Genomic DNA, 21,932 nt, shown 5'->3' with positions numbered 1-21,932 from the left:
TACTACACTATCGCCTACCTCTAATATTACAACACACAGTACTATTTTACACATGCAATATAAACTAAAGTACCTTAGTCCATTTTAATAACTAAAAAAAACTATTAACTAAGATAAGTATTCATTTGGAAATAATCAATATAGCACAATCTACTATATAAATTGTCAGAGTGTTTTTACATCTATTTTAAAAGGCTCAGACAAACATGCATATATGAACATGTCAAACTTAAACATAAACAGTTTATACTCAGGGCATTTTCACACTTGCACACTTTGGTATCTGAATTTGACTCAGACCATTGAGTCATGGTTCCTTTTGCATACATGGACACATCAGATGACCTCAGACGACTTTAAACCCAAGTCCTAAAAACAAGCCTAATTGATACCACCTTCCAAGAAGGTCTCAGTTCATTTCTCTGCTTGGTTCATTTTTGATTAATTTTTTATTAGTTGTTGGTGGTGTGAACAGAAATAATCTGAGTTCATCATCGTTTAAGAGGACAAGAAAATGAACTCCGTCCTCTTTAAAGCCAATTAATACCTTAAACATACATTATACATGATTGCCTACCCTACGCTATAGCCACATGTGTACTTCTGCAGAAAAGTAGCTATGCAACGTGGACATTAGCAACTGTAATTGGTCCATTGAACCTCATGATCTCACCCACAGGAGTATAAATAAGCTTCACAATTTACAATGTGAGTACAAAAGCACTTGAGGCCAATTTTATTATTTTCTGTTAAAATAATAATGAACAGAATAGGTTAATAGAACAAAATAGAGATAACAGATTTTGGTTTATTTTAAAATGGACTGTATTTGAGAGGGGTGTCCAAATGCAGCCTGTGGACTGAAAATAATTTGTCTTTAGCTTTATGTTTTTAGTGGCCCATAAGCACATTTCAGTAAAACGAATAACTAATAACATAAAACTTGATGGTGGCAGCAGTATGTTGTACTAGTGTGTTACCGAATTTAATTAAAATAGGAAGCTATTAGTTTTCTTTGACTGCAAATTAATTTAAAGTACAGGATTTAGTGATGCCACAGTTGTTGCTCTAAAATTTAATTCAGATAATACGCAGTGTTTAAAAATGTAAATATTTTTAATCTTTAATACATTTTTTGGACACCGGTAGTTTATGAAAGCGCTCTTAATCTCAAGGTGAAATCTCACATCAGTGTAGTCAGTGTATACTCTGACCACAGCTCACTGTTCCACTGTTTCTTGTTTCCGTCGGCCCGTCTCGTTCTCTTTACAGCTGGAAAGTCCATGATGTGTCTTATTCCATCCAGCCTTACCATCTGTAGCCACAGTTCATCAAGCATGTCAGAGTAATAATACCATTCAGCAATCACTGCTCAGGAAAATGTTTCAGCATGAAAGGAAAAGAATCCAAGGCCTGGTCTTAACTCAACTCATTAAGCATCAGAAACATTGCTGCACTGTGGAGAGAGGAGAACGCTCCCTCCATCCATTTAGCTCCACTTCTGTTCTGAGGGTCTGCAGCAGAGAGCCCTTGGCCGTGCCAAGCCGTGGCCTTGTTGTCTCGCGGTCTGTCCAGTTTTCATTGCTGCATGTTTCGGTTGCTGAAATGTTAGACTGGTGACATGATGCTCTCTTCCAGGAAACTCCGGCCAAGAGTTTATCCACTTGTCTTTTCCACAGGCGACCTCTGAGTGACACGTTTGCTTTTGTTTGGATTGGTCATTTTTTATATGCACTGTGGTTTCATTCGTAACTACAAAGAATTTCCATCTGTGCAGAGCTGAAACCGCGCACACGTGAAGGCAGCTGCTTTTCTTGAGTGAATGGACTCGTTTTGATGCAGGTCGTCGGGTTGATTTGAGGAGCCAGATCAGTCCTATAAGTCTTATATAATGTATTTTACAGACTATAAGGTGCACTGGATTATAATTCGCACTATCAATGAACGGGTCTATTTCCATACATAAAGCACACTGGATTATTAAGGAAAACAAAATAGTCATATAAGTCAAACTTTATTCAACTAGTTAGCAGTAACTCTAGACATTGTTTTGTTATAAAACATAAAATACAAAACAATACACTCACTTTTTCAGTGAATTGATTTTGGAGTATTTTATCCTCAGTAATACAGATGCTGTGAAGTATCATAGAGACTTATTTCACAATATATTAAGTATTGTAGAATCACAGTATTGTGATGTCATCATAATCGTGTGTAACGCATCTTAATAGTATCATATTTTGAGATGCCTTGTGATTCCTACCTCCAATATATAGTGTGAGTGTCTGATTTAGTGTGTACATATATACATAAACCATATTTCTTTACAAAGTGCACTGGATTAGAAGGTACATTAAGTGAAAATGGTAAGGATGCCTACATCAAAGTGAATGAGGGTGTTGCCACAATTTCCTTTTAATGGGAAAGCTGGGGGAAGCGCATAAATAAACAGAACTGTAGTTCTCAAAAAAGTCAAACAAGCACTTGATTTTTACACTACACAGATTTTTTTCCTGTTAACTATTTATTTGGGTGAGTAAAGCGCTTCTGTTTATTTACAGTAAGCTTAGATTTCCAATATTTTGTATAAGATTGAGTTTTTAGTGAAGTTTCTCCAGCACTAAGGCTGGGTGCAGCAGCATTAGCATAAGCCGCTAACCACAGCACTAGCTCGATGTAAATTCCACCTGATAGCGCTAGATTGAGGAACCCTGAGTGTTCTGGTATCCCAGGGCACTATCAGCAGTACCTTGCAACATGCAGCCTACAGTCTCATATACTCGCCTCTAAACAGTGAAAGAGCTAGCGCTGCGGTTAGTGGCTACTGCTAATGTTGCTGCACCCAGCCTTAGTGCTGGAGAAACTTTACTTAACACTCCCCTTTATTCAGCAGATTGGCTTCACTGCTCCTTAATTTCTAAATGGTAGAATTCATACAAAAGGTGCTTCAGATTTTTTTGGAAAGTTAAAGGATTTTAAGTGCGCCTTATAGTCCAAAAAATATGGTATATACAGTTAAATTCAGTTGTATTTTATATCTATACTTTCGAATAGACTTTCATATCTAGACTTGCCAAAATATATATGTATTTATTAATTTGATGTCAACTCAGAATTGGAATATTTTGAATCTACCGTCTAAAGATGACCAGTTTATGCTAAATGGGGGAAAAAATGAAAGCATTACTGTTAACCTTAATGGCCAAAATTCCCCCTTTTTATAACTCATCACATCTAAAGACCTTAATGTATGTTTCAGGTCCTACATCATCTCTCTGAGTGGTCAAACAAAGTGTCACTCACCCCCTGCAGAAAATGCCATGGCCTCCTCCTGTGAGACACTTTCAGACACTGAACGCAGCGGGTTTCAGTGTGTAACTCTGGTAATAGCGTGAGTTTATAACAGACAGTGTGTGAAGAGCGATCAGCATTACTGTCTGAATTTGCAAATCAGGGGTGTCCCCCTGCTGTCCTCCAAAGAGGATCCCCTCGTTCTGAGAGAGCTGAAGCCGTGTGGCCCCTGTGAGAGACGTTCTAGATGAATCACTGTTTCTTACATGTGGGGGAACAGAGCGCTGCACTGTGTTCTGAAATCCTTCAGCACAGCAATGGCTTCCCGTATTCGACTGAGTCATTCAAACGAGCAGTGTCCGTCTGAACACTGGGATTCGCTTCTGATATTATATGCTGCCTGCCGAACGCTCGGGAACGGCTTAGCTTCTGTTGAAATGTTATTTTATTTGAGTATAAAGTAAATTAATGCAGAGGGTTATTAGTAGTTAGTTTATAGCAGACACTACCTGGGAGATGTTCATTTGAATGTCTTCTTATACATGAAGTGATGTTTTATTTATTTGCCTAAATAATGAGGGCTTTCCACTATTTTTTCCAAAACTCACTCAATATTTTTTTTTCTTTTCATTTTGTACATAATGTGAATCAGTGAATCAGTTTGTATTTATATTTTCCCGAAATGTAGAGTGAACCAACAGAAATGCTGTAAAAATGTAAAATAAGACTTTTTACCCTGGGTGAACTAAATATCCGACAACCTAAATTATTCATCTAAAAATAGTAAAAACCATTTCAGGTATCGTCCAAAAAGATCAAATCATTTGACCAAACAACCAAAAAATGATGTTTTTTTCAAGTCATATTGTCCTTTATTGGTTTGTCTGCTGGGGTGTTAAACATGTTTAATATTTAATAAATATTTTCAAATGTAGTTTTGCAATTGTTTTTTCTTTCAAAAGCAAAACAAAACTCATTTAGGCTATTTCATTTCTTTAATAGTGAAAAAAAAAATCAGTTTCAGTTTTGGCTTAGAAACATCATTTCAGTGCATCCGTACTTTTTACATTGACTTCCACCAAAAGTTAGGAGTTTTTTTTTTTCTTCTGTAATGTTTTAATTTTAAATAGGGCTAAATCATTTCAGCATCAACATCACAATGTGGGCATGCACAGAAATCACATCAGAAGCGGTGCAATGTCACATAACACAAATTAAATAAAATGCTTTTCTTTTTTGGTGCTTGATACAAAACTACCTGAGTGTTTGATAGCATTATTTATATCAAGCCAGTTTCATTTTTGGATCGAAAGTCAATGCTGAATCAGTGTCTAATTTTTTTTCCAATATCGTGCAGGAGTAGGAGCATGAAATAGGAGTAAAAACTCTACAGGGAACACGTCTTAATGCTTTTTAGTTTGTTTACTATTTATTAAGTTAAATTTATAATATTTGGGCTACTATAGGAAATAAATAATGCATGTTACAGTGTGGCATTTAAACTATTATTTTTATTTCTTGCAACATGTTAAACTCCATAGTTAAACAGAAAATGACAGAAGATTGCCATATTAAAGTTTTGTTTGTTCAAACATTTTTATGAGTATCTTTCACCCCAAGGGTGATTTAAAGAAGAGCATGATTCCCTGGATTATTTACACAGGCAATGCTGGTTTACTAAAAATAACACTGGTAAGTCTTTAATATGTTACTGCCAACTGACATGCAAAAACGTGTAAACATTAAATAAAAGCATGTGTATACAGTGTACATAAAAACATTGCTATTAAAAATACCAGCTTAATTTACAGTTACAGTTAAATTGTGAACTGCATTCAACACCATGACCAAAATGTTCCAAATCAATGTATTCTTGACAATTGCACTTCTTTTTAGGAGACTGGAAATGCATGACATATGATGGCTTTAATATACAGAAATGACACAAAACCTTCAAACCCGTCAGAAGGGAAACATTTTCTTGACTTGGAAGTCAATGTATAAAACTATTTATATTTCTATTGGTCTATTTATAATGACGTTATCATGACATCATAAAGCACAACAGCTAGATTCACATTATGTCAAAGAGTAAATGAGAATAGCAGGGATGCAGATTTTTCCTGACAATAACAATGCATTAAAATATACAGAATTATACTAAATCTACAGAAATATACAGACATATACAGATATGTACAGATATATACAAAAATATACAGAAATATTAAAAAATAAAGAGATATATAATAACTACAGAAATACACCACATATACAGAAATATACACAAATATACATAAGTATTCTAACAAAAATATGATAACAGAAATATGCTAAATATACAGAAATATACAAAAATATACATAAGTATAATAACAAAAATATGCTAACAGAAATATGATAAATGTACCATATATGCAGAAATATACAAAAACATACAAAAATATGCTAAAAGAAATATGATAAATGTACCATATATGCAGAAATATACAAAAACATACAAAAATATACTTACTACAGCAATATACCACATATACAGGAATATACAAATATATACTAATTATAATAATATGCTAATTATACAAAATATACAGAAATGCTACTAAAATATATAAAAAAAGAATGACTGATTTGTGATGTGGCTGAGAGTTATTGTTATCTTCTCTTTGTTTGAAGGCACCAAATATCAAAGTCTTATAATGTCATCTCCTCTGCAGGCTTTGACGTCTTCTGTGGAGATGTGTGATGTAAGAGTTGAGCGGTGTTAGCGTTAGGGAGTTTCTGCTGTTTTGAAACATTGCGTGGGTGGAAAAATTATGTCATGGAAATGTTTTGTATTAAAACATTATAATGATGCTGATAACCTGTGAATCACGTACACATTAGGTGCCCACATGACTGCGGATGCGCTTTTGATAGAGACTGATGGAGAGCAGAGTCTTACAAGCCATTTTAATACATGCATAAATCAGGCAGTTATGGTGGTCATTCATAGGGGTGTAGGAAAATATCAATATTGTAGTATATCAAAATCACAGTATTGATATTTAATTATTAGTTTACCTGTAAAGGTTGGTTTTAGGCAGTGTTTCATTTAGTGGTGTGTTTAAACCCCACGCACTGGATAGCAGTGTTGTACTCTGTCCTGAGCTCCCAGTGTTTTTACTGGATAAAATATATACTTTTAATCAGATCTTGTAAATATAATGGTTTCTTATAGTTCTTAGAGTATCATAATATATTGTAATTTATTGAATCGTAACCTCTGTATCCTGATTCATATTGTATCACCAAGTTCTTGCCAATACAAAGCCTTAGTTATTTATATTATGTACCTGCTGGATTGCAAAAAAACTATTAAAATAACTCCTCAGTCCTCGTCTGCTTTACTGTTCAGGAGTATTCACGAATGCATTGTTTAGTGCTGTGTGTGTGTTTTAAGAAATAGAAACGAGGTGAAGGAAAAGCGGTTTTGTGTTTATATGGAAATAAACTCATAATACTTGCCGTTCCAAAATGACCCAGATCCATCTATAGAAGCCCAGAAACTCCCTGTTATTGATTAAACAGCAGTCTGTACACTGATCATGTAATTACTCTCAGAATGAAGTGTTTCATAGCTTTAATTGTTCTCAGTTCATTTAAAACTCTTTGATGTGCACTAATTGTCCAGATGTTTGTGGACACATTTGCATTTTACATTTTGCATTTACAGCATTTAGCTGACGCTCTTATCCAGAGTGGCTTACAAGGTTATTCCTATTACAGGAGGTGGACCAATGTAGTGTTAGGAGTCTTGCCCAAGGACTCTTATTGGTTTAGCACAGCATGCAATCACCCAGACATGGAATTGAACCCCAGTCTCCAGTCTCCCACATGATGTGGTAGCTCACTGGCAGGTAGTGGTGTTATCCACTGCACCACACCAACCACCTTCTAATAAATGCTACTTTACTTTAAGATATTTTAAGTTGCATCCATTGCTGACACAGATGTACAAATCCACTGAATAAACACAGTTTGTTTAGTCTGTGAAGACCCTTTCTAATAATAAATGCATCTGCTGCCGATAGAGTAGAACTCTCTGGAGCAGATAAACATGAACCTATTGGGACCATGTGTAATACAAGAACATAATTAGAAACAGTTACTCTGTATTTTAGATCATATTTCCTATTTATTTTCTGAATTTAGCATACTGAGAGGAAAAAAGAACATGCAACATATATAGACTAAATCATGTCTATCTCACAATTTTGACATGTAAAAATTTTAATCTGAGTTTCTTTACACTGTGTCATTTATGAAAAATAGACCAATAGAAAGGCTCCAAAATGACTTGGAGTAAAATAGGCTTATATTAGATTCCAATAAAACTATCATGTTTTATATATTTATGTACATTATCACGTTTTGTTTTTATATTACATATTTTTTATATAAAGCATTTTAACCTTTTATTTATTTTAATAATTAATTTTTTGGTGTGGCATTTTTAGGTTTATATGTGGAATAAATAAATATGTGTTAAAAAACACACACAAATGAAGAGCTAAATAAAACATAAGAGACTGCTGCAGCACATGTCTGTTTTATACACAAAAATTAAATGAGAAAAAATATAATTGAATATTTCAAATTGTATTATTTATTATTTAAAAATGACTTGTATTTTATCGTTTTTCTGTTTTATATTTCTTTTTATTTTGTGTGCATGGGTGCACGAGTGCTTCTCACACTCTATGAATCTCTATGAATTTGCGAAAGCCGCGTGTTCCCATGCATCTCGTGTCAGCGCGAATGCACCCACTCCTTTCGCTCTAAAATCCTTACTTGTGGTTTGATCATCTCCCGGCCGGCCTCCCTCACAACTCCCACTACCTTGAAAGTGCTGAGTTGCCCGAGCATGCACACCATTCCCTTTGCTCTGATTGTCAGAGGTGTGTGTTGCACCGTGTGTGTGTGCGTGAGTGTGTTTGCAGGAGACAGGCATGCTGCTGTTGCGGAGTGGGTTGGTGCGCAGCAGCAGCAGTCATGGTGCTGTCGGCCCACTGCAGCAGGCCTGTACGTGTGAAGAGCGCTCATACCAGAGGAAGAAACACACGCCTACACGAACAGGATGATCTGAGGCAGCGGCCGGGCATTTTAAAGATTGCACTAACCTCTATCTACACTCACACACACACAAAAACAACACACACACAACAATAAGAGGAACTTCAGTACACAAATACACACGTACAATACGCTCACAAAACGCTACATGCCTCAGAGTTTGAGTTTCTTTGATTTTGCCAAATTGAAAACCTTTAAAATATAATAAAGAAAAATGGATGATCACAAGCCATCAAACCAAGCTGAACTGCTTAATTTTTTGCACCAGGAGTAAAGGCAGAAAGTTATCCAAAAGCAGTGTGTAAGTCTGGTGGAGGAGAACAAGATGCATGAAAACTGTGATTAAAAACAGGCTTATTTTACCAAAAAAATCCCTGAACTCCTAAAACTTCATGAATATGAACTTGTTTTCTTTGCATTATTTGAGGTCTGAAAGCTCATCTAAAAGCATATTAATAAATGATTAATAAATGTTACTCAAACATATACCTATAACTAAAGAAAGTTATATATTTTTTAAATCCAATTCTAGGCTAATTTTTCCTGTGGTTTTCTATGTGACAATATATTGCGTCCCAACAAAACAAAAACCCAATAAAATGTTGAATCAGGAACGGTTTATCACAGATTACCAGACAAAATCACATTTGATGTGCGGCAGATTAAGGGAAAAGACTGAATCCTTTATACTGAATATTGGCTATTTATTTTAAGTCATATTGTTTCCTCTAAGGTTAGGGTTTTGTGCAGCTGTGGGAATTTAGGTTGGACTTCAACAAATATAGTTAGACTATTTAGTTTATCTAGTGGTTAAAAAAAAGTCACATAATGAATGAAAACCTTCAAAAAAATATGCTTGGTGATGATTTTACTGCTTTTAGTTTAAGGCAATGTAGTCAAAACATGTTAGGTCCCAACAATGTACAAAATACAAACCCAACTGCATACCTCAGACAACACTAACACTACACTGCTAACTAATAGCACAGTTAACCTCACAGTTAACACTAACATCAGCACTGATACATGTACCTACCAAAAATAGAGCTAAACACACCCACGCCTAAATTTGCTAGATTTTTTTTTACGTTAATGCATGGACACAACCACTCATAAATCAATAAAGAAACATAAATTTGGCAACCAGTTTGGCAAAAAATGCACATTTGGTTTTGTTCAGAAGAATAACTGAAAAGACTTAAAGATTAATTCACACTGAATAATAACTGATTCTTTTTAAAGTCATATTGCAGTGTTTCCTCTAAAGCTTCTGTTCAGCTGTGATGGCAGGGAATTTAGGTTGGACTTGAACAAATATTGAACAAGTATAGTTAGGCTATTTAGTTTATTTAGTGGCAAAATATATTGACATAATGAATGAAAACCTTAAAAAACATGCTTGGTAATGATTTTAGTGTTTTTAGGTTAAAGCAATGGAGCATAAACAGCACGCTTTTATATTGTTGGTTTGACCTTTTTTTCTGTGGTTTTCCTACAAAGTCGCAACATATTAGGTCCCAACAATAGCGCTAAACACACCCACACCTAAACATGCTAGCTTCTTCCACAGACCTGTGTGTGTGTGTGTTAGTTCATAGACACGTACAGCAGCTCTCACAATGAAACACTGTGTAAAAGAGCAGCTTACAACACTCAAAACACACCACATCCAACATATCATCACATCCTTTATGTGCTAATACACACCACTGCTAAATATAACCATATTTGACATTTAGAAATATTTTTTTAAAGCACCACAAAGTTTAGGAGAAAAGTCACAAAGCACAAAGTAAAGCTCTATGCTGAAAATGTTATATTTTCAAATTAAGATTCTGCTCACAGTAATTTTAATGCTTTTTAACTGAATAAAAGCTTTTTTTTTTTTTTAGCCTTTTCCATAAAAGAAAAACTGATTCTTTTTTTTGAGGAATGAAAAATATGTTCTAAACTTATCAGTACTAATGACTGGCTTTTTAGACCTGCTATTTTTATATCTCCTTTTAACACTTCTCTTATCTTTAGAGTGTATCAAGTCGTATTATTCCTTTTACGGCTATCATCTCTAAATTATTAACTATGATATTTATTGATATTTTGCATGTACTTTTGATGGGTCAATTTGTCCTCAGGCTGTATAAGCTGTATAAATACAATAATGAGGTCATCATGACATTAAATTTTATAATCTTGCTTCAACTTCTTTAAACTTCCTTTTTCTTTAGACTCTAATCTAACAACTCTATTTAACTGTATTATAAACATGCAGCACTGATAGTTCAGCAAAGAAACATACAATTAGAGTTTTTATACTCTGAAAATTTGGCAACCAAAACCATTCTGCCAAAAACTGCAAAAATAAAACACTTTCCATGTCGGCCATAATAAGTAAAGACTGAATCATTTATAACAACAAAAATGACTTATTTATTATATATATATTTAAGTGATTCCTCTAAGGTTAGGATTTTTTTTGCAGCAGTTGCAAGTAACTTTAAGTATGTATTTATTGTTTTTTTATTATTATTCAAAGGCTGAAATGAATTAAGGCCTATAAAAAGCCATGCTCAATCTTATTACATATTTGGTATTTATCAAAAATATAAATTTTTAGGGTATCAATACAGGACACACAAAGTTTGCTAACATGTATAATTCTAATCATTTTCGTGAGGTTTAAAAGACCGACCTGAAGAATAAAGTGTGTTAGTATTTAGTATAGTATTTATGGATAACCTTCAAAAGTTACTACTTTTGGTAATCCATTAGTTTCTCTGTATTTAACAGTACTGGTAGTCTTTTCCTGTTATTCCAGGGGCCTGTTAGGGTTGTTTTAAAGCACGGGTCTGGACTGAAGGCCGTGAGGGACAGGAATAGAGCGGGTTGTGTGTACAGAACTGTCTGAGATAGCTCACCTGTTGCAGCTCTTGTGCAAAACGGACTTAAAAGCAAGTGGAGGCTGAGGAGGGCTCTCTGGTTAAGACAGTGAAGCTGCAGCAGTAGCACAGTAGGTGGAAGGTCAGAGGTTGTCTGAGTGTGGAATGCACATATTGTTCAGCCGTCTGCGTGGGCAAGCAGCCACTCGTGAGAACAGTAGCCCAGTGTCTAGTAGCCCAACCAGTCTGATGAGCATTTGGCTTTGTCTTTAGGTTGTGGTTGTGTTGCGTTGTTTAAAGTAAAGATGATAAATGGGTTGTTTTGGGGAGCTGCTGTGGAAGAATTATTACTGAAGATGGATTCCTAAAGAACCTTTCAGTTAACTTTTACTTTTCTTTTTCAAACAGACCTTTTAAGAGATTAGACAGCTGTTTTTATAGTAGCACTTGATCAAAACCTTTCATCCCCACCACAGAGATAAAACCGTACTATGCAAGTTGTAAGTCGTAGACCACCTGAGCAACAAATAGTAACAACTGAACAGAAATAAAATACTGAGTGATCAGCCCAATGGGTGGAAAGACATTCCATGCATACATGCACCTCATATACACTGAGAAGCCAAAAGTCACAGAATAGCAGTATATAAATTGACTATGAAGTGCTACCTCAGAGGATGGCTTGGGAATGCCAACACTTGTTTGTCATATTGTTAGACAGTTAGACAATATTAGTAGTGTTTTACATTGCCGTGTACAGGTAGTGTATTAAAAACACAGTTTATGGGGCTCTGAGTGATCTCCAGTGGTATAAAGCACTGCAACTGTATTTGACAGATAGCTGGTTCGAATCCCAATAATTATGCAGCTTGCCATCAGCTGCCAGAATCCTGAGAGAGCACAATTGGCCTTGCTCTCTCTGGGTAGGTAGATGGCGCTCTTTCCCCTCACAGCACAAGGCATCTGTGAGCTGATGTATTGGAACCGAGTTGCTGCGCTTTCCTTCAAGTGCGCTGTGATGCTACTTTTTCAGTTCGAAAAAGAGGCAGAGTCTAACTTCACATGTGTCGGAGGAGACGTGCGCTAGTCTTCACCCTCCTTGTGTTGTGGCCTCACTAGTGATAGGGGAATATACAGCTGAGTAGAAGCTAAATGGATGGGATAGTTGGCCTAGTTAAATTGAGAGAAAAATGGGAGAAAAATAAAAATAAATCTATAAGAAATAAAAATATAAAAAACACTTTATTCACACAGTACAGGAGGTAGTTGTGGTAGTTCTCTGGTTGCTTACAACTTTAAAATAAAATTACGATAAATCATTAGTTTTGGACAGGAGTTGGTGGAACATGAGGCAAATATATATAAATATATGTAAATATATTAATTGTGCAGTCTGTCCTATCCTACATATTCTAAATATTTGTTCATTCGCTACAACCCCAAGTCCATTTCTTCTTTAAATAACTTTCTATTGATTTCTCAAAGCATCATCCCATTATAATTGAAAGTATATTCACTGTAAATGTCACTGGAAATAAATATGATAGTACAGATTTATTAAAACATGTTTGATTTGTATGGGTCGCAGAAGATCCATTTTATTTTTTGATAAAGAACCATGTTGGTAATAGTGATGTGAGGAACCTTTTAGAGCTTCAAATATACTTTTAACATTTAACGGAAAGGTCTATCTCTATCAACTAATACATTATCAACCACATTGTAATAAATACGCAGTTCCTTAAAGAACCTCTTGGTGAATCTAAAACTTAGGGGCTCCTCCAAGAATTCAAAAATCCTCAGGGATTGTAGAGGTGCCTCTAAGAATGGGATTCTTTGGATTTCTTAGTATGAAGAACACATACATTTGAATGAAGGTTCCTTAAAGTTTGTTAGGTTACTATATGTGGACACAGCTCTAACTGAAATAAACCCTAAGGCTTCTTTTCAGGAATATTCTTCTTTTCTGTGTTAGGACGTTTCTCCACACCTTCTCAAGAATTTAAAGTGGTTCCTTAATGGCATAATTCAATGTTTTTAAGAAAGTATGGCACTTTTTACAGAACTCTTTGTGCAATCTTCTTCTTCTTCACAGTGGATGGAGTAGTAGTAGTCGGCCTGGTTGTTGGACACAGCTGATTGACTGTGTGGCTGCAGTCTTGAAGGAACCCCCGCCGAGCGGCCTGCTGCGCCTTAGCCAATAAGACGTGTGGCGACGTTGGCTCAGCCGGTGGAGCATGTGGAGACTCTTGGCTCAGCCAATAGAGTGTTTGACAAAAAGCGGCTTCAGTTTCACTGCAACGATCACAGCTCAGTCAGCGGTTCCACTGAAGAACCGGCCCCATGTCGGGTTCCACGCTGACTTATTTATTTAATATGTGTCTTCCAGTCTGCTGGAGTAATTACTGCACTCGCTTCAGTGCGGCTCGGGATGAGGAGCATATGTTTAAAGAGTGGAGTTTTGTAATATAGGTTTGTCACAGAGCTTTCAGAGCCAGGCTGAGGGGAAACAAACCCAGGGACCATTAAACATCTAATAAAACGAGGCTGTGTTCATCTGTTTAGTAAAACTCAAAGGATAGATACAGGAGGATTCATAGGTGACTGGCGGCTTCTGTCTAAAATGACACTTTTGACTGACTCTTTCTTTCTTTCCTTCTCTCTTTTGCTCTGTTTCTCAGATTCTGTAGCTTTCTCTCTCTCTCTCTCACACACACACACACACAATTTGTGGCTATGCTGGTGCAACCACTGAATGGAATAGTTCTGCCTGTCTTTCCATTTGCTATGAGTGCGTCACGTACCGAAGTCTTGATATTGTTTGGGTTTTTCTTTTCTTCCTCTCTCTCTCTCTCTCTCTCTCTCTCTCTCTCTCTCTCTCTCTCTCTTTGAGCTGTTCTCTCTGTTCTCTGTCTTTCTGTTGGCTCTCCAGAACAAGGCATTAATCTACCATGCACTGCTGGCACACTTAATTCTACCATGCACTCAGCAAGACTCAACACTGTCCTCTGCTGGCTGGTAAAGGGACTAGACTGCACGGACTGTACCTGCTCTGCTGCTCTGTGTCTATCAGTGGAATATTTCTATAAGCATCCACCTGAAATGCTGTAACAGTGTCCTGTACAATGTTATTCAGTGTGCAACCACTTAGCAACACCAAAGAGACCACATGTAATACCACAGCAACCACTTAGCAATTCTATAGCATCCACCTAAAATACTGTAACAGTAATACTGCACACATGCATCCAATTTGCAACCACTTTCTTTTGCAGCAACAACGATACCAGAGTAACCACCTAGCAAATCTATAGCATCCACCTAAAATGCCATAACAATGTCCTGTACTGTGGTTTTTAGTAAGCAACCACTTAGCAACACCAAATAAACTACATGTAATACAAGAGCAACCACCTAGCAAATCTTTAGCCTCCACCTGAAATGCCGCAACAATGACTAGTACTGTGGTTTTTGGTTAGCAACCACTTAGCAACACCAAATAAACTGCATGTAATACCAAAGCAACCACCTAGCAAATCTTTAGCATCCACATGAAATGCCGCAACAATGACCTGTACTGTTCAGGTATTACACCAAAGAGACTAAAGTAATACCAGAGCAACCACCTATCAACTCTGTAGAATCCACTTGTAATATTAGACACTTACAACCAATTTGCAAACACTTACTCTTGCAGCACCAAAGAGACATCATGGATACCCAATATGGATACCCCAGCAACCACCTAGCAAATCAGTAGCATCTACCTGAAAGGCCACAACAATGACCAGTACTGTGGTTTTCAGTTATACTAGAGCTACCACCTAGCAAGTTTATAGCATCTGTGCTGTATTATCCATTTAGAAACCACTAAGCAACACCATATAGACCATCTGCGATATGCTAGCAACCACTTAGTAAAGGGTATTAGTTAAATATTACAAGAATGGGCTGTTCTTGTGCTACGATATCCTACACAGATATGAAAATATTACAGATTATTATGATTATTATTATTATTGGAATATTCAACAATGTTTTTTTTTAATTATTAAATTAAAATAAGTAGCTGAAAGAAACTACTGAAATAGCTTCCCTTGTCTCCCGCCTGCATCGACTAACCTCTGTAACTGTGTGTGTGTGTGTGTTCTCTGTGTTACAGTGAATGAAATCATTGGCAGAGACATGTCTCAGGCTCCGGGGGTCCACGGCTCCTCGGCCGCGCACAGCCAGTCCTAGCCCACCGCCTGCTGCTGTGAACCCAGGCAGCAGAGTGTGTGAACGGAGCCGCAGCGCTTCCATCCACCCGTCCAGCGAGGCCCCCTACGACCCAGGGACGTCCCGCCCTCGCTGGGGTCCGGCCGGGGCCCAGAAGACCTTCGCCACCACCAGACCCACCAGGCATCACTTACTTACTTTTATAAGTGAGAGGTCATGAGAAGTTGTTTTTGGGGAGGAAAGAAAAATCACACACACACACACATACATGTATACACACACTCACAAAAACACATGCAGAAAGGATAATACTGGTACATGATGTTCATAATGTGCATATTTCTCAGTCTGTAGCTTGAATGAGTCAAGTCTCTCACTCTCTCGGCTTGTCTTTTTTTAATAACCGTAGTTCTCAGGCTTTTTCTTCAAATGACGAAGATGTTTCAGATCAGCCATCGTATGAAAAAACAGAGCAAGCTATGCAGCCCACGGTCCTTATAACAAGCGTATGCAATACAAACCCACCCACCTATATTTGAGACTGCAGAATATAGTCTGGGGCGTCTTGGGTTCAAAAGAATTGGATGGAATTCAATTCAAAGGAATTCACCTACATCTTTTTTCACCCATTAATAAAACCAGCCTGGACGCTCCCTCCTGAAATCAGCATGCTCTCAGTGGCGCCCCCTGGAGGAGAAGCCAGCGTGCTGCAGCAGACGTGCTAATGATATGCAACATTCCACACACTTCTCTAGTGTCGTTTTATTGAGCTGTAGATAAACCCGAATTATCCCCTTTCTCTTCTCCTCTTCAGGTTGAACAAATGCCTTATAAACTTAGCAGCTTGGATCGACTGAAAAACAAAAAAGCTTTGAGTTTAAATGTTTTAGTTTTTCTTCTGTCAAGTCTTCGTTTTTTTTTTGTTTTTTTCTTTCTCGAAGTTGAACTTTGTGCCGAAGTTTCAGCAGAAAAAATCGTCTACATCTAAATCAGGTTTGCATGTTTCCCCTCTCCCTATTTTAGAGTTCCGTTACAGCTATTCCGAGTGTAATGAAGTGTGTGTTGGTCAAACATTAGTAACAACGCATCGCAACAGTGTACAGTATAACGCAGCTGACTCAAAACTTCTTCTGTAGAGGTGCATAAAAAAAATAGAAAGAAAAAAAGATCTAAAGTAGAGACTCGTTCAGTAAGCTGATAACTCACTCCAATGTGCCTTTCAAACGACAATCACGCTCAGATCTGACACGAATGATCCACACAGCGTCTTTCTTTAAACACGTCATTATTTGAGTGGTTTTCCAACGGTGGCCATATTAAAGTGGTTGAAAAGACTCTTCTCTTTCTCTTCGTCCTGCAAAAGGCTGCATTCTGACAACTTTGACAATCAACAGCTCTCTACTGCTCAGCCTGCTTTCCTGAATGCCCTGAGACATCAAATTGCACTTTGTGTCCCAAATGGACATTTTAAGAGCTGAACCGAAACCAAATTTTCAACTCCACATGTTTAGATTTCTAGTAGTACCCAAAGCAAGAAGTGAATAATGCATTGTAGACATTGTAGACAACAGTTTCAGCACCTTTTATTGACTGTAAATCTGATGAAAGTCAGTGTTTGAGCTTAATTACAGTTCTGTTCAAAAGTCAGAGACCACCCTTCATTCTCAGAATGATCAATGTAACGTTTATCAGTTCAGTTTTCTAACTGTTTGAGGCTAAAAAGTAGCAAATTGATTGTAAAACTCTTTTTTTATTTTTTTTTAGTATAGTGGAAAAGAAATGTTTTATGGATTTTTTTAGTTTCGTATTTTTTAATTTCTGTACCTCACAATCAGAATTTCAGAAAAAAAATGCATGTTTACTTGATTTTTGTAGATTTTCCATGTTTGCATCTTGTCACAAAATTAATTAAATTAATATTATACCAGCAGATTTTTGTTAGAGGATGCAAAAATAGAAAAATCTAAAAAATTTAAAAGATCTGAATATTAGTTTCCAACTAAAAACTGGAAAAATTGATAAAAACCCATTTTATCTTCATTATGCTAAATGAAAAAAGAAAATTTAAACTTCTACACAATTTCCAATTGTTGAATTTAGCTTAGGTCAGAACGGTCAGAAAATTAAACTGATAAATGTTACACTGACCCAAAATGGTCGTTACTTACAAGCTATTTATTAATCAAGGTTAAAAAAAAGCAGAAAACATTTTTGACAGAAAATTCCAAGAATAATTCAATACAATATCAAAGGTTTAGTGTTTAATATATCCACTGGTTTATCTTCATTTCAACATTAATTATATTTTTGAGAAATTTCCACACCTCCCAAGTTTAAACATTTCTGATTCTCAAAAACCAAGTCATTCAAAACATGAAAAATATTAACTTTTTTCTCATTCTCCCAATTACAGTCAGTCTACCATCAACACTATTCTGAAGCTGTTATTTTAGGGTTAATTGCCACGTAATGCTGCTTTAAGTGCTGTTTCTTTGATGGTGCAGTGTTGGTGGTCTACCAAGTCATGCATGCATGGTTGTTACAAAAAGCTAAAGGCAGTTACAAAAAGAAAAAAAAATCAACAGGAATTTCTAAAACCATCATTCAGTAAATGGTTAAAACATAAAAGAGAAAATCTGCATTCTTAGGCAAGTAGATATTGATCTTGTTCTAGGACTGCACTGAATATTTGGCATCCAAAAACATTCAGTCAAAAATGGTAAAAAGGAACAAATTATGACAAAATGACTAATTAATTTTAGGTCATATTGCAGTATTTCCTCTAATTTAAGAGCTTTAGTTTATTTTAAACATTAGTATCCACACAACCTAAATTATTTCAAGCTGAAAGATACGAGCTGCACAGGGCTAGGATAGTAACTTTAGCTGTGCTAGCTTAGTCTTAGCATTTGACTGCCCTTCTCTGTGTAAATGTCACTTGTATCCTGAGTAGCACTGCTGAGGTACATTTTTGAGTAGAATAGATTTACCTACTGAGGTAAATGTATTACTAAAATTGCACTGCTGAAGTTGAATTGTTGAATTCATGACTGAAACAGCATGACTGCAAATGATTTTTTGCTTCGTTGGTTAGTCTGCAAGGATATTATGTGTTCAGTAAAAACAGTAAAAAAGTTGCAGTTTAAATATACAAAAAATATGTCTAGGCTATTTAATTTATTTAATCTCTTCTTGTATTTTATTAAAAAAATGTATCAGAAAAAAGAGAAGCTTGTTCTTAATGACCATTTTGACTAGAAGTTCATTTAAAAACATGAATGAAGGGTGGTTTCAAGATCACGCAGCACTGTATGGACAACATGGCAAGTACAGCCAGCCCACAGGACACTGAGGGTCTGAGAACTAATTTGAAATTTTTACATCAAGACTCTGAAAGGGTCTAAAAACTCTGGCTGAACTGACTGGGTGCTATTTCTCTGTGAGAGCTTTACTTTGAGCAGAATTACCTGTATCTGGGTTTGATGGAAACGACTCTGTGAGGAATGGTATTGGCTCCTTGCCTTAAGAAATGCTCGGATGTGAATGGAATAAGGATGGTGTGTATATTTTTCTATTTTAAGGAAACTGGTACAGCCACTTAACAGATTTTCTTTTTTTTTGAGGTCTTTGAGACTTAGAGGTATTACTGACTGTTGGTGATTTAAGTGGAAAAATGAAAAAGAGAGATCTGCTATGCACTAAAACCTGCCTGTTGCCTTTAAAAAACAGAAAAAGAAAAAAATAAACCTTGATGCCTCTAGACATAGATGCTATAGAGCAGCTTTACTGTAGGATAGTATGCCAGGCTTTTTGTTTTCTACATGAGAGGACTGTATGTATGTACAGTATTAGTCAAAAGTTTGGACAAATCTGTATTTTGTATTATTTACTACATTGTAAATGAATATTAAATACTTAAAAACTATGAAGGACATGTTTGGCCTTCATAAACATTCGATATGAACACCCAACCCAAATGGTTTGGGACGATTGATTTGGAGATCAGAGTGAAGGAAAAACAGTTAACTATTAGAGCTCAGCACCTCTAGAACTCCTTTAAAACAGATGGAGAACCACCACTGGCTGAGAGAATCAGCCACGAGGGAGCAAAATGTGCTATGTATTAAACATATTTGGCTTGATTAACACTTGTTTAATTTACTGTATTTTTTGCACTATAAGGCGCATCGTATTATAAGGAGCACTATCAAAAAAAAAATCTATTTTCTGGTCTGTTAAGGTGCATTATGCGACACTAGTAAGGAACAGGGGTGTCCCCATGTTTTCCTTCTAATTCAGCAGGTCTTGGACCTGGGTGGTGGATAATTAAAGCTAAGCTAAGCTAAGTAAACAAAACTGTAATAAAAAAAAAACACCTTTTTTTCTTTTAAAGTCAAATCCGCACTGGATGTTAATCTACACAGATTCCTCTCCTCAAAACTGTTTATTTGGGTGAGTAAAGTGCTTCCGTTTATTCACAGTAAGCTTAGCATTAGCAGCTAACATCTACCACTAGCAGGACATAACGCTGCCTGACAGCGCTACACTGAGGAACCCTGAGTGTTCTGGTAAGCCTGAGTGCTATTAGCTAGCGGTTTGTCCCATGTAGCTTGTTTTAACAAGGTAAACACACAGGTTACAGTCCAATATACTCACCTATGGTTAATGCTAATGCTACTGCAGCAGTGCTAGCCAGGGTTAGCAGCAGGCTCCAGGCCGATAATACTTACCTCTGTATAGCTAATGCTAACACTCCTGGTAAAAATTCATACATAAGGTGCACCGAATTATATAGCACTGTAGATTTTTGGGAAAATTAAAGGATTTTAGGTGGGCCTTATAGTGCAAAAAATATCAATCAAACAATAAAAATAAAGAAAAATATGTGTCCAAACATTTGACTGGTACTGTGTATGTGTGTTTGTGTGTGTGTGTACTCCTGCCTTTTAAAGGCCTAGAGAGATTGTCTTAACTGTGTGTGTGTTTAAATGTGTATGAGCATGTTTGTGTCAGCGAGTATCCGTTAACCTGTAGGAAAACTCTTTAAAATAAAAGTTCAACAAATTATATAAAATAAAATGACCACTTTGGTTGTATGAGGATCCATTTTTCAAGTGCGAAGAACCATTTTTACTTATTTTTTAAATATTTGTTTATGGAACCAAAAGTGGTTCTTCTGTAGGGCTTTTATTTTGAAGAGATGAGTGTAGTGGTTGTTTGAAACTCCTGTTTAAATTTCAGTGGAAAGCACATTCAGATGCGTTCAGGCTATGCAAAGACAGACAGTAGAGTGAAGACGCAATATCTGGCATCAAATAGAAGTAGCAGATATGTTTGTTATTCAGCTCTTGCATTTATACATAAAGTCTCTATATATAAATATAAATAAATATATATATGTAGTTCTTTGGTGTATGTAAACCCATGTAATGACAGGTGATTTCAGCGCCACTCTGACTATTTAATTTAAACTATTTTACAGTAGGAAAGCCTTAACTTGTGTTTGCTCTACAGACGTGGTTTGAATGTTTGGGTTTGATATAGGAAATAGCGATTTCTAATTCATCTGCAATAGGAGGGCAAAGCGAGGAAAAACCTGGGAATTCTGGGACTGAAACCAGCGCTCCCGCCAAGCACACGCTTTCGTTCCCCTTCTTCAAAACCAAAGACCGAACAACGTGTTCCCACTTTACACACAGATGACAACACAGACTCTAGAACTCTATTTTTGATACTCTGAAATGATGGATGTCATTCCTAAAGCTGGGGGGAAATACACGTATATATATAATTTTGTAAAGTAAAATTATATATATATATAATTTTGTAAAATAAAAGGGAAATACAAGTTGAGCTGCTGTTTACAGAGCCTTGTATTGTCATTTCTTGTACATTTTGTATTTTAAACCTTTTGTAATTTTTAAGACTGCAGTGCTTTTTGAAATTATCCAAATGGAAAACTTTGCATTCTAGGCTCTTCTGATGTAGTGTATCAATAAAAAAAAAACTAAAGAAACAAACAAATGCTGGCTGATCAGTGTTTTTCTTTGTGTTATTGATGTGTATTCTACACCAGAATCATCCTTAATTGAAATTTAAATAAACCTGTAATATGTGAAAACACAAGCTTTCAGACGAGAGATATATAACATATCATATATATATTTTTTTTTTTCAACCCAAATATCTATATCCTGAAAAGGCTAATCATATAATCTATAGTTATCAATAATACACGAGGCCTGTTGTGCCATCTAGTGGCTGAATGAGGAACTCGTGAAATGCTGCTTGAACTCACAATATACATATATATATATATAAAATTATTGTATTAGTTACTTTATTTCAGTAATTCAGTTGAAATTGTGAAACCCATATATTATATAGATGTATTACACACATAGTGATCTATTTTAAGCATTTATTTAT

The 21,932-nt window shown here is 36.0% G+C and overlaps 1 protein-coding gene across 2 annotated transcripts in view; it reads left to right on the top strand.

Moving 5' to 3' along the window:
* Positions 1-21,527, top strand: part of nfatc3a (nuclear factor of activated T cells 3a) — a 130,617-nt gene extending 109,090 nt beyond the window's left edge. For both annotated transcript variants that reach the window (XM_007246891.4, XM_022667104.2), the window contains exon 10: positions 15,448-21,527. In XM_007246891.4, the coding sequence (XP_007246953.3) occupies positions 15,448-15,524 (77 nt within the window). In that variant the 3' untranslated portion in view covers positions 15,525-21,527. The remainder of the gene's footprint in view (positions 1-15,447) is intronic.
* Positions 21,528-21,932: the final 405 nt, after the last annotated feature.

Source organism: Astyanax mexicanus, chromosome 23 (genome assembly GCF_023375975.1).
Source record: "Astyanax mexicanus isolate ESR-SI-001 chromosome 23, AstMex3_surface, whole genome shotgun sequence".
NCBI classification, from domain to species: Eukaryota; Metazoa; Chordata; class Actinopteri; order Characiformes; family Acestrorhamphidae; genus Astyanax; species Astyanax mexicanus.
This window is presented reverse-complemented; position numbering and strand designations above follow the sequence as displayed.